Genomic DNA, 12,638 nt, shown 5'->3' with positions numbered 1-12,638 from the left:
CTCTTGGCATGTACCTTTGAAAAGAGCTCAGCACAACTAGAACAGATTCACAAAGCATCTTAACTTGAATATCCTTCACTTAGAAAGATGGAAGGGGAAAAAACAGTAAAAAAAGATTTAAAAGCAAGAAAATAATCGTGATTGTACATAAGGATGATCCCTGAAAGACTTTTATAAGAGTAAAACATTTGCAATGACCTATATATCCAACAATTTAGGATATGTTAAACAAGTTATGTTATATCCACATAATGAAATATTATTCCCAACTTCAAAGGAATGTTGCAGGAGAATATTTAAGGAAAAGGGCAAAAGTGCATGATGGGGACGTGGGTAAGGCAGATAAGAGTGGTTACCCCCAATACCCATTCTCTCCTTCTTCTAAACTAACTGAACCCCCAATTTTCATCTGGGTAAAAATTTCACCCAAATAAAGACTACATTTTCAGACTCCCATTTTAACCACTGAATGTTACATGTGACTAAGTTCTGGCCAATGGCAGGTAAACAGAAATGATATATGTAATTTCTGAGCATATTCTTGAAGAAAAGGAGGTGGGAACCTGCCTTTTCTCTTACCTTTCTTTCTTTTTTTTTTTTCTTTCTTTTTTTTTTTTTTTTTTTTTCTTTTTCTTGCTGGCTGTGAATGTGATGCTTGGAGCAGTTAACCTGGACTATGATCTTGGGAGTAAAGGCCATAAATAGCACACACAAAAAGAGACAGGATCCCTGACACTGTGGTGTGCCACACCAGTTCAGAATGCTTACATTACTTATGAAACACAAAACTAGTTTTAGTTTGTTTAAAGAACTGTTATTTTTCCTTTCATTACTCACACCTAAATGTAATTGTAACTGACATACCAAGTAACCTAAAAGGCAAGAGATCTGTTAAAAATGGTTTTATCTGAAAGATTAGATTATAGACTTTTTTATTTTCTTCTTTATGTTCCTCAATACTATTCAACTATGACATAATTAACACAGTTTAGTTTTTTTACATTTTTTGAGGTAAGATTTGTGTACATGCTAAAAAATTCAATGATTTAAGTGAGTCTATAAAATTTTGCAGCCAGCACCAAAATCTAGTTTCACAACATTTCCATAACTTCTGAAGTTCCCTTATCAATTGCAGTCAGCCTTCCTTTCTGCCCCAGCCCTAGGCAATTACTCATGTCACTTTTATAATAAGAAAAGTATTTTCTTAAACATACCAGTTTTGTCAAGATCCATTTGTTCAGATCGAGTGGAAATTTGGGACCATATTTCATTCTGGACCTTTTTCAGGAAGTTCGTGCTGTAAGTTTCCAAATCTGCATAGGACTTCAGCATGGACGTTGTCTGTCTCTGAGGGTAAGATACTATTTCTTCTAACTGGGTATTGTTAGCCCCTTCGATGCCCATGGCAAACACAGTTACATCTTCCAGACGAAGCTTCATCGCGGCCTCACGTACCTCGTCGTCCGAGACTCTGTGAGTGACCAGGGCAGCGATCTGAGGCACGCCCTGGGCCCTTCTGCTGCCACTGGACCCTAAGAAGCCTTCTCTCCTCAACTTTTCAATGGCAGCCCCAGCATTGGATTTTCCAGTCCGGAGAGAAAGCTTCTCTATTTGCTCCTCAAATGCAGATTTATTTGTGCTTGCCTTCAGAAGAGAAATAGCCTCAGCCTGACTGCTGTAACTCATAAGTCCAAGCCGCATGCAGTTGTCCTTCACATCCAGGGACATGGTAATGTTCTTCAGGAAGTTCTGCAGGCTCCTTAGATTTTGTGTAGTCCCAACAGACTCATCCACCAGGAACACGAGGTCAGCCAGTGAATCTTTCTGACAGGTCATGGGGAAGGACACTACGGAGAGAGAGAGTGTATGAGAATTAGTCCGAACCACCAGCCCAGAGTGAGAAAGGCAATTTACAGATTGCCAAAAGGCATTAGTGAAAATAGAGGTAGTCACGATACATGAAGTTAACATTGCTTCCTTTTAATAAACAAAAGATAAAAATTCTGAACAAACTTATAAGGTCATTGGCTTCAGAGACTTTGCAATGCTAGTCCCTCTATCTGAAGAATGCTTCCTACCAATTTTCCTCTCACAAACCCCACCACCATGATCTTCATCACCACCCTCACCACCAATATGACTACCACCATTACCACCATTACCACCAACAACCACCTTCAACAATAACAACCAACCAACCACCACCACCCCTAACACCATCTCCATCTCCAAAACCATCACTACCACCTCTACCTTCACCACCACCACCACTATGACCACCACCACCAGTATGACCACCACCACCATTCTCAAGTGCTGTGATAGAGAGATGAGTTAGAAATACTTCTGACCTTGGGGGGCTCACATGGGGAGGACAGATAGCTAGATTATACTATTTCAGACAGTAGTAAGTGCTAGCAAGGAAATAAAACAGGTGACTCAAATGAGTTATTATGCTGGAGATGTAGTGTGGGGACTAACTTTTCTGAGACATAAAGAAATCTGGGAAGGCCCTCTCTGAGAGGATCATATTTGGGTGCAGATATGAATGAAGAGAAGGATTCAGCCACATCTTGTTCTGAGGGAAGAAGAATCCTGGCAAAGGAACAGTAGAAGGTGGGACTAAGCAAGAAACACAGAGGGGCTGGAACCAGTGAGTGAGAGGAACAATGATGAATGAGGTCAGAGGGAGGTGGGTACCAAATTGTAAGGGCATCACATGACCTTATTTAAATCTTTTAAATATCACCCAAGTCGCTGAGGACAAAAAAAATGAATTCAGGGATCTCAATTAAGAAACAGCTTCCATAGTCCAGAAAAGAGATAATGTGGTTCTTAGATAAGGATAAAATTTGATAAGATAAATTAAGGGTAGTTTTAGAGGTAGAACAGAGAGGACTTGGTGATAAATTGAATGTGAGTGTTGAAAGACAAAGAAGAAGTGATGAAAACTCCTAGTTTTTTTGGCCTGAATAGCTGAGTGGATGGTGTCTTTTTGCAAGAGAGGGAAGAACAGGTTGCAGGGAGAATTCAAGAATTCCATTTCAGACATGCTAAGTTTAGGATACTATTGCAGATGCCAGATAAACAGTTGGTTATATGATTCTGGAATCGAGGGGAGAGTACACCATATGCACATAACACTCCTGCTCTAAGCACAGGTGGAGGAACCACAACTGAAGAAAGTGTAGCCAAGAGATAAACTCAAACTTGCCAAGAACTACCCATTAGGAGTGTGAGCTCTAGAAGCCAGATGGCACGTCTTACTTATCTCAGTCCCTGGTGCCTGTGCCAGGTACCTCGTGCCTGGTGGGAGCCCAGAAATATTTATGGAATTAAAAGAAATTTTCATAAATCTGCCAATGTACTCTGAACTCAACACGGTTGGCTAAAATAAACCCAAACATGACTTCCCGGGTTAGTGTTTATTTGTAAATTATTAATAATAGTAACCTGTGTGCCAAATAATATACAAGCCATCTCACCCATATCATAAGATAGTCCCTATTATCCCCACTTTATAGGTAAAGCTCAGAGGTTAGGTAACTTACTCAAGGCCCCACTGTACAACTGAGGGTATCCCCTTCTCTGCCTGGCCTCATGCTAAGGATATTGTTCCACTTTAATGTCACTATCGCTTAATAGACAAGCATTTACTGGATACTTACTGTGCCTCACACTGTGCCAGGACTGTGAGGGAAAGAGAACAGACGAGGATCTTATTTCCTTGCCTGTAAGACTTTCATGTATTCACTCACTAAGAAATAGAACAGCAACCCTGGCTGGATGGCTCAGTCCGTTAGAGCCTTGTCCTGTACACCAAAGGGTTGTGGGTTCAATTCCATGTCAGGGCACATACCTAGGTTTCGGGTTGAATCCCTGGTCAAGGCGCATATGGGTGACAACCGATCGATGTTTCTTTCTCTGTCTCTCTCTCTCTCTTTCTCTCTCTCTCCCCCATACTCTCACTCTAAAAATTAGTTTTTTACAAAAGGTAAGAAATAGAACACCAGCTCATTGTCAGGCACAATAGGCTCAAAGCACACGGAGATAAATAAAGTTGCCAATTCTGCCCTCAAGGTACTACCAGTTCAGTTCATTGGTGGGGGACCAACACAGAAATGGGTAATTATACAGCATGGGAAACGCTGCTGTCAAGTGTGCACAAGGAACTGTGGCCCAAAAAGAGATGAATGGAAAGCCTTCCAACAAAATACGACTGTATGGTTGAGATTGAAATGATGACAGAGGAGATGCAAGCTGTACCAAAGCTAGGGAGTGCAAGAGGATTCCTGCCAGAGAAAATGACACAAACAAAAGGCAGAAGTAAGGAAGAGTAGACTATGATGTGTAGAAGTTTCCAGTACTTCAGTCTGGCCAATTATGAAAACCAGAATAGGAGGTGGAAGAGATGAAGGTGGAGAGACTCAGATATGATCACATGGGGACTGGGCACCACTAAGCCAAAGGCTTTCTAACCTTTGCTATCAGGGTCAGCTGCTTCCTCCCTGTACTGAACCGCATCCTTGATGATCTGCGTCATGTTCTGGGAGAACGTGCTGAGGTCTCTGACAGTCCGAAGGTTCACATGAAACTGAGCCGTGGCCATGGCCTTCAGGTTCTCCTCAGACGCTTTCTGCAGCCCCACCGAGATGATCCTCACCCCGTCCTCCCGGAGAGCCTTGGAAGCCTCTTCCACGTCATCCTCGGACTCGGCCGAAGCCAGGACCACCAGAATCGGGGGAAACAGCTTCTTGTCTCTGCCGTTTGCAGGTCCAGAGAAATAGGTCCTGTGAGCCTCCCGGAGAGCGTTTCCGATCCGCAGGGCGCCGCCCATGAACACAAAGTTCTTCTTGAGGTGGTTTAACATGGGATTCTTGCTCTTGAAGGTGTTCAGCTGGAATTCGCTGTGGAGCTTGTCGCTGTACTGGGCCAGGGCCACGCGGTATTTGCTGGCCTCTATGGGGAGACTGTTGATCACTTTGTTGATGAATGTTTTCACCAGAGGGAAGGACTTAATTCCCAGGTGATCAGAGCTGTCCACCAGAAACACCACGTCTGCATACTGAGGTCCTGGGTCTATCAAAATAAAATGACAAACCAAACAAGGTGATTCTTCAGCCTTTGCCGTTTTGGACCACAGTCCTCATTTGAGGCTATGTCCTAGTTAATGTTAAGGATAACTTTGAACCCCGAGGGAAGTGTCTTCTGGCGGTCAAACAGGGGAAGGTGGAGGGTGGGGAGTGGGAAGAGATTAACCAAATAATTTATATGCATATATGCCTAACCCATGGACACAGACAATAGTGCAGTGAAGGCCTGCAGGGGGTGGGGTGGGGGGGAGAGACAGGATGGAGGGGGTCAATGGGGAAGGAAGGGGAACATCTGTAATACTTTCAATAATAAAGCTAACTTAAAAATAAACACAATCAAAAAGGACTTCAGTAAAATTAGCCAATACATTTTTCTTTCTCAGCTCTATGCCAGAAGCAATCAACATTTCCCCCCTCTTTTTGGATGTTGAACCCCCAAGCCTGATATTGTACTAAAAAATAAACATACCGGAAAGTCTCTGAGTGGTCTGTGGAGTAAGAGCAACTTTTAGAAATAGTATCAAGTAAGCAGTTATCTTGAGTTGGAAGCTTAGAAGCAGATCTGAGACAAGAATTTGGGGGAGGGCCTGATTGAGGGGAAACGGGGTAAGGGAAGCCGAAGAGGAGCGCAGCAGGATGTCTACCCTTGGCCTGATTGGAGGGGGCTCTGGAGTGTCAATTATACTAGAGTATCCAGTATACTCGGAGACAAGAGGGACTCTTATTTGTATTCCCCTATCAGTCACATTGGCTGCAGACCTTCACCAGGAAGTGAAGGGAAGGAGTGGCAGGTTCCAGGCATAACCTCCTGAGTAAGATGGCTCTGGGAAAGCTGAGAGCAGTGCTCCTGAGAAAGTGGGGTACATCTGTGAGCAATATTCACAGCAGCTGGTGTGGGTGTGGGGTACAGGACTGGTGTACCAGCCTTATAAAGAGTCTGGGCCAGGGGATGCACGGTCAATGTCTACTTTAGAAGTCGTGATCTTGTGATGTTCTGGTAAATGTCTCACAATCGTCTTTCAAAGTAACTCAGAAATTCATCAGGAAATCCTAGGGTAGCAGGAGAGCAGAAAAACCTAGCTTTTATATTCCCTATCTATCACTCCCTATATACCTGTAAATATATATACATATGAAACCCATATCCCTTCCCTATTTTATATTTGTAAAAGAGAAGGAAGGCAATAATATTATTTCTAAGTGGGGTTTCTTTTTTACCTTTTCTTTAATTTATTAAGGCCAAGATGCAAACTGACCTACAAAACAAATGGGTTAATTCTATTCATAGAGACAGGGAACATTGGGACTTAAATAAATCAATGAATAATTAAAGTTTCTCTAGCCAAGTGTAGCATAATTCATGATTTGCCCATGGCTTTCTGTCATCTTTGAGAGATTAAGTTAGCTTTCAACTATGACTAAATGCTTTCTACTTTCATTTTTTAGTAAATAAATTCCTTGTTTCTCTCTATTTACTAAAGTAAGAGTTTGTTGAGGCATAAAAAATGTTTACTTTCCTAAATAATAATAAGTATAAAATATACAGGTACCTGGGCTCTGATATGTCAATGTTTCAGTCCAAAAGGTCAGGACAAATATAATTAGCAGGTTCTTCATTTTGTTAGTGAAGGTCTCTTGCTTTTATTCTGTAAAAAAATTTAAAAAGTTATTTACAATATGAAAAATCTCATCGTATAACAAGAAATAACTACTGGGAAAGTTGGATTAGAACATAATACACTGTACACAAAACAAGTATTTGTCAAGCAATGCCAAAAAAATAGAAACTCATAGATACAGACAACAGTGGAATTTTTAGTCTTATGGAAACTTTGTTTAAAATTTTAAGAAACTACCAAATTGTTTTCCAAAGTGGCTGCAACATTTTATATTCCCACCAGCAATGTATAAAGGTTCCAACTTGTCCAGATCCTCACCGATACTTGTTATTGTCTTTTTTTATTATAGACATTCTCGTGGGTATAAATGGGTATCTTACTGTGGTTTTGATTTCCATTTCCCTAATAATGAATGATGTGAGCATATTTTCATGTACTTATTGGTCATTTGTATATCTTCTTTAGAGAAATATCTACTCAAATACTTTGCCCATTTTTCACTGGGTTATTTGTCTTTTTATTGTTTTGTTGTAAGAGATCTTTAAATATACTCTGGATATTGAATTGTCTTGGCACCCATATGATGTGCCGTTGAATTGGGTTTGCTAGTATTTTGTTGAGAATTTTGCATATATATTCTTCAAATGTATTGGCCTGTAGTTTTCTTTTCCTGTACTGTCCTTATCTGGCTTTGGTATCAGGGTAATGCCAGCCTTGTAGATGAGTTTGGGCGTGTTCCCTCCTCTTAATTCTTTCAAAGAGTTTGAGGATTTGGTGTTAATCCTTCTCTAAATGTTTGGTAGGATTCACCAGTGAAGCCATCTGGTCCTGGGCTTTCAGTTTTTGATACTGATTCAATATCCTTCCTCCTTTTCAGACTTTCTTTTTCTTCCTGATTCAGTCTTGGTAGGTTATTTGTTTCTAGGAAACGATCCATTTCTTCTAGGTTATCCAAGTTGTTGATATAACTATTCACAGTAATCTCATAATTCTTGGTATTTCTGTGGTACTAGTTGTGATGTCCCCTCTGTCATTTATAATTTCATTTATTTGTGTCCTATTTTTTTTATTGAGTCTGGCTAAAGGTTTGTCAATTTTGTTTATCTTTTTGAAGAACCAACTTTATTTTTTATACTCATTTATATTGTTTTTCTATTGTTTCATTTATTTCTGCTCTATTCTTCATTATTTCCTTCCTCCTAATTTTGGGCTAAGTTTGTTCTTATTTTCCTAGTTCCTTGCCATGTAAAGTTAGGCTATTTATTTGATATCTCTTTTCTTAATGTATGCATTTATAACACTAAACTTTCCTCTTGGAACTGTTTTTGCTGTATCCCAGAAGTTTGGGTATGTTGTGTTTCCATTTTTTCTGAAGCCACTAGCTGAGTTCTGTCATTACCTCTGGTCTGGCTAGGTCACAGGTTGTGTTCCCTGGCAGGGCAATGCTAATGAACGGACTCCACAATTGGGCAGGATTATGGATTGGGCTCTGCAATCGCTCTTGGTCTGGTGGAATCTCAGGCTGTGTTCTCCAACTGACTGGTTCCACTGGCTAACCTCCGTGTTTAAGCATCCCATGTTCTGGACAGGGCTGTGCTCTGCCACCAGGCAAGGCCACAGACTGTGCCTCAAAGTTGTGAGGTTGCAGACTTCACCATCAGGCAGTCTGCTAGCTGTGGCCACTGTGGATGATGTTGCTGCCCAGGCTCTCTTATTGGGCAAGACCCTCACTGTATCCTGCAATTGTGGGGGCATTAGGACTGGAGACTGTGCTCTGAGGTTGGGCAGGATCACTGTCCAGGCACCCTGGTAGGTTGGAGCTGCAGGCTCTACCCTGTGATAGGGTGGGTCATTGGCAAGGCTGCAGGCTGTGTTTGGCAATCAGGTAGGGCTGGAGAATGGGCTCCACTGAGGGGCGGTACCACAGGCTGTGCTCCAAGGCTGCCCTGGGTCACTCTTCAGGTTCCCTGGTTATATGAGGCCAGGCTCCACAATTGGGCAGGGCTACTGGTTTAGTTCCTTGCCTGAGCAGAGCTATAAGATGGGTTCCACAGCTGGCTAGGCATCTGTTCACGCAGGACCAGAGGCTATGCTCAGTAGTTGGGTGGGGCTGCAATTTGCTTCCTTGCTGGGGGTGGAGCCATGGAATGGTCTCCACAGCTGGTATGGCCTATTGGTTGGGGGCTCAAATCAGGCAGAATGGCCAACTAAGCTCCCTGGCCATACAGGCCTTGGAGATGGCTCTGTGGATGGGCAGAGCCACTAGTTAGGATCTCTGCCCAGATGCTGCTGCAAGCAGGAATGTGGCCCATCAAGATCTGAGCACCAGTTGCAATAAGGCCCATCCCCCTCTCCATCTCTATCTGGTCCCAGTGGTCAAGTCCTGCCGATTCCCCAGTAATCCCCATGACGTGCGTCTTCTGTGGGCCTCCTGGGGAGTGTCCTGCGATGCTTGGAGAGTTACGTGTGCCCAGGGGCTCTCTTTCCCACTGGATGAACCAAAGGCCCAGGGGGACCCTCTCTGTGTGGGTGCTGTGATGGCCTAGGGGAGGGGTAATGTAATCTAAGTGAAACTACTCCTCTTACCCTTCTAATGTGGTCCTTCTTGGTTTCTGTCTTACCCCCAGGATCTGGGATTTTCACAGTGGTGTCTTGCCCGTGGACAGTTGCTATCATAGTTGATTTTCCTGACAGGGGAACTGAAGTCGGGAACAACCTATGTTGCCATCTTAATGATGTCACCTCCAGGGGTTCCTGGACTTGGCCAAGAGGGGCTGGAGCTGGTTCACAGGCCACTTTAGGGTCTACATGACTCCTCCCGGGTCCCTTGGTATACAGTGCTGGTGACAGAACCAAAACCAGAAGGGGATGCAGCTGAGCCCTCGGAGACACAGAGCTGTTTCCAGGTCTGTCACTGAGACCACAGTCAGTGCGTATACTACCCGGGTGCAAGCCTGCCTTTTCAACATGGCCCTCTTCAGTCTCAAACTGCACCCGGGTTTCACAGTCTCCTGCCTGGTTCCCAAAGTTCCCACAAAGACACTTTGTTCAGAGACAGATGCTAAATTATTGTAGGGGATCCAGGGAGACGAGTGAGAGATGTTTTATTGGGCCATCTGTCTGATGTCTCTCATTTTGACCTTATTTGCTTTTTCCATTACTTCTGCTTCCTTTCGTATAAGTTTCTCTGATTTGTCTAGCCTTCATATTGCTTGTGCCTTAAAGATAAATTTAATTTTTTAGAGTACATATGGTCATTGTCCATCCCCTTGGCTGGTAATGTATTCCTGAGAATGGAGTGAAAGCTTGTGTTCCTCCAGAGAAGATGTGGAGAGAAGAGGGCAGCCACCTGCAGCTAGAAATTTCCAATGTTGTAATCTGGGCTCATCACTCCCAATCCCCCTTCCAGCCCCAGCCCTTATCCAAGTACTTCCACACCATACCCTGTGGTTTATTCTTGGGCAATCTCCTTTGATTAATTACCTACAGCTCTCAGTTCTGTAATGGTTCAACTTCCCTATCTATCTTGTGGCATCTTGAAGTTTGGAATAGGAAGCCAACAGCCAGTACTAAAGTGCCAACTTTTCCAAAATTAAAAGTGAAGGAAAGATTGGGGTTGTGGAGGTCCCAAGACATCAGAGTGGGGAGCCCAGCACTTAGGAGAGGGCTGAGACACATCATTAAGGTTCCTCCTAACCCGAAAGGCTCTCAGCCCTTGATGCTATGACGGAAGATCCTGAAGTAGAGAGTGGCACTAGCAAGTGATACGCTGGGGAAGTTAACTGGCCGTTTTGGAGGTTATGTACCCCAAACCAGACTTAGGGCGCAGAGAAGCCCCCAGCTCAAGCAGCTGCCACGTGAACTAACCTGCCCATTCTCACATTGTCAAATGCTCAAATTCTAAGAGGCTGGTTGGAATTCAAAGCTAGTATCAACTCTGAGGGAAGGGCACCCTGAACTCACTTCAGGGAGAATCAACAGCCAAACATATGGAGAGAAGGCTCTATACTCTGAATACTGGGCAGCAACCAGATGGCCTCACTGTTTCCTGTGGGGATGTGCAGCACATGTAGGCCAGCCACACAGAAATGGGGAGGGAAACTCGACAGCCATTGCCAGGAGACAAAATTACACAGTAATTTTGTGTAATAACGGAATAACAGCGAGTCACCTCCTTTCTTTGATTACATTCCTTTGGTCATGAACATCTGTGATGACAAAATTACTGTGTAATAACGGAATAACAGCGAGTCACCTCCTTTCTTTGATTACATTCCTTTGGTCATGAACATCTGTGATGACAAATCTTGCTCATTCCAAATGGTAAACTGTATTTGCGATGGGGCAGTCTGTTTTATAATATAGGGCAGGAGTTCTAAAAGTGACTTGGTGAAATAGGGAAACAAAAAAAAGCTTCATTTAGTGAAATACAAAGGCGCATTGCTAAGCTTGCAACCTTCTGACAGGTTCAAACACTAAAAGAAAACAGTGATTATTTCGTAAATTATAATAGCACACCAAAGCCACGGGTGTTAAGTAAGTCTTGAGTCCGCTGGATTGGCAATAAATATGTAAACAGTTTATTGGAGGTTTACACTGCTAAATCCTAAATCAAACATGGTACAAATAGCACTCTAAAACCATGAAATTTAATTTCTCTCTTCCTCCCCTTTTGTAGCCAAAGGAACAAGAGGTTTTGAAAGATGGTAAGAACTAAAGGTCACCTCCCCATCTGTACTCCACAAAAGCCTAGTTTCTGGGTCATCTTGCCACCATGAAGGAGAACTCCAAGATCAAGAGAGCCATGTTTGTGATGGCATCAACATCCTCATCAGTCTGACCAATTCCTGAACTTTTTAAAGTATCTCAGCCAATAATTCCCATTTGTGCTTGACTAGTTAGAATCATTCCCATACAAAAGAATCCTGTCCAATATACACTTGGTAACCTTTGACAGTGCTTGGATACCAGACCTGCTGGGATATCCAAGATTGGGGCCTCTATGATGGTTCCTTTCTGTTACAACTTTCCAGACTCGCTGGAGAGCTCTCCAATTCCCTATTGCTCTGGAGCCGACCAAACATGGTATCTACACTGTTTTTTCCTCTGCCTCAAGCATGAACAGTCCTGTCTTATGCACAAATTCAAATCCCAACTACACTTAAGAACTGCCCAGCCTACTCCCTGACTACTGTAGGGGCATCCCCCTTCCATGTTCTTACCTGTTCCCAATACTCAGTCTATACCATTATTTATTAAAAACTTGGGTGCATATTTTATTCAGCTATATTATGTATTTCTGTGTACATGTTTTGTCATCCATCTTTAGTGTACTTTTTAAGAGAATGGACCATGTTTTCTTCTATTTGGGATTCTCCTAATACAAACCAAGCAAGTAAATGCTTGCTAAATTTAACTAAAAGTATACATTAACGGTGGGTAAGTGCACAGTTGAGTATATCAGGTATAATCCAAGTTTTTAAAAAAATATCAAATGTAAATCTAGGCTGTGGAGTTGGGTATATTTTCAGTTCATGCTTAAATTAAAAATTCTATTTTCCTGAGTGTGATGATTGACATTTTCTTGTTTATCTCTTAAGACTGTCCTAGTCTGACTGTTTCTAGTCCGGCATGTAAGGAGCTTGAAGTCAACACTGTCCTCCTAACAGCAGGTAAAAAGTGAAAGAAGCTGAAAATCATCCACTCTTCTTATACCCATCAGAAGTGAGGTCATAGGGTAAACCACTACTCCAAAATTGGAGAGATAGGTAAGCAGATATGGAAAATCACAATTTAAAGGAGCAGAAACCTCTGTGGAAACCAGTGCCTGGGTAGGAAAACCTGAACTACAATTGGAAATTGCTGGAGGCTCAGTGTAGGTAAGTCTGAGAATTAAAAACTCCAGTCCATGCGGACTGAAGGGGCC

General features: G+C 42.7%; 1 protein-coding gene across 1 annotated transcript in view; it reads right to left on the bottom strand.

The window, feature by feature from the left end:
• Positions 1-6,710, bottom strand: part of COL6A5 (collagen type VI alpha 5 chain) — an 81,610-nt gene extending 74,900 nt beyond the window's left edge. The window contains exons 1-3 of the mRNA XM_008153260.3: positions 6,644-6,710; positions 4,480-5,079; positions 1,215-1,847 (exon numbers count right to left, since the gene is read on the bottom strand). Of these exons, the coding sequence (XP_008151482.2) occupies positions 1,215-1,847; positions 4,480-5,079; positions 6,644-6,710 (1,300 nt within the window). The remainder of the gene's footprint in view (positions 1-1,214; positions 1,848-4,479; positions 5,080-6,643) is intronic.
• Positions 6,711-12,638: the final 5,928 nt, after the last annotated feature.

This window comes from Eptesicus fuscus, chromosome 18, assembly GCF_027574615.1.
Source record: "Eptesicus fuscus isolate TK198812 chromosome 18, DD_ASM_mEF_20220401, whole genome shotgun sequence".
NCBI lineage: Eukaryota > Metazoa > Chordata > Mammalia > Chiroptera > Vespertilionidae > Eptesicus > Eptesicus fuscus.
This window is presented reverse-complemented; position numbering and strand designations above follow the sequence as displayed.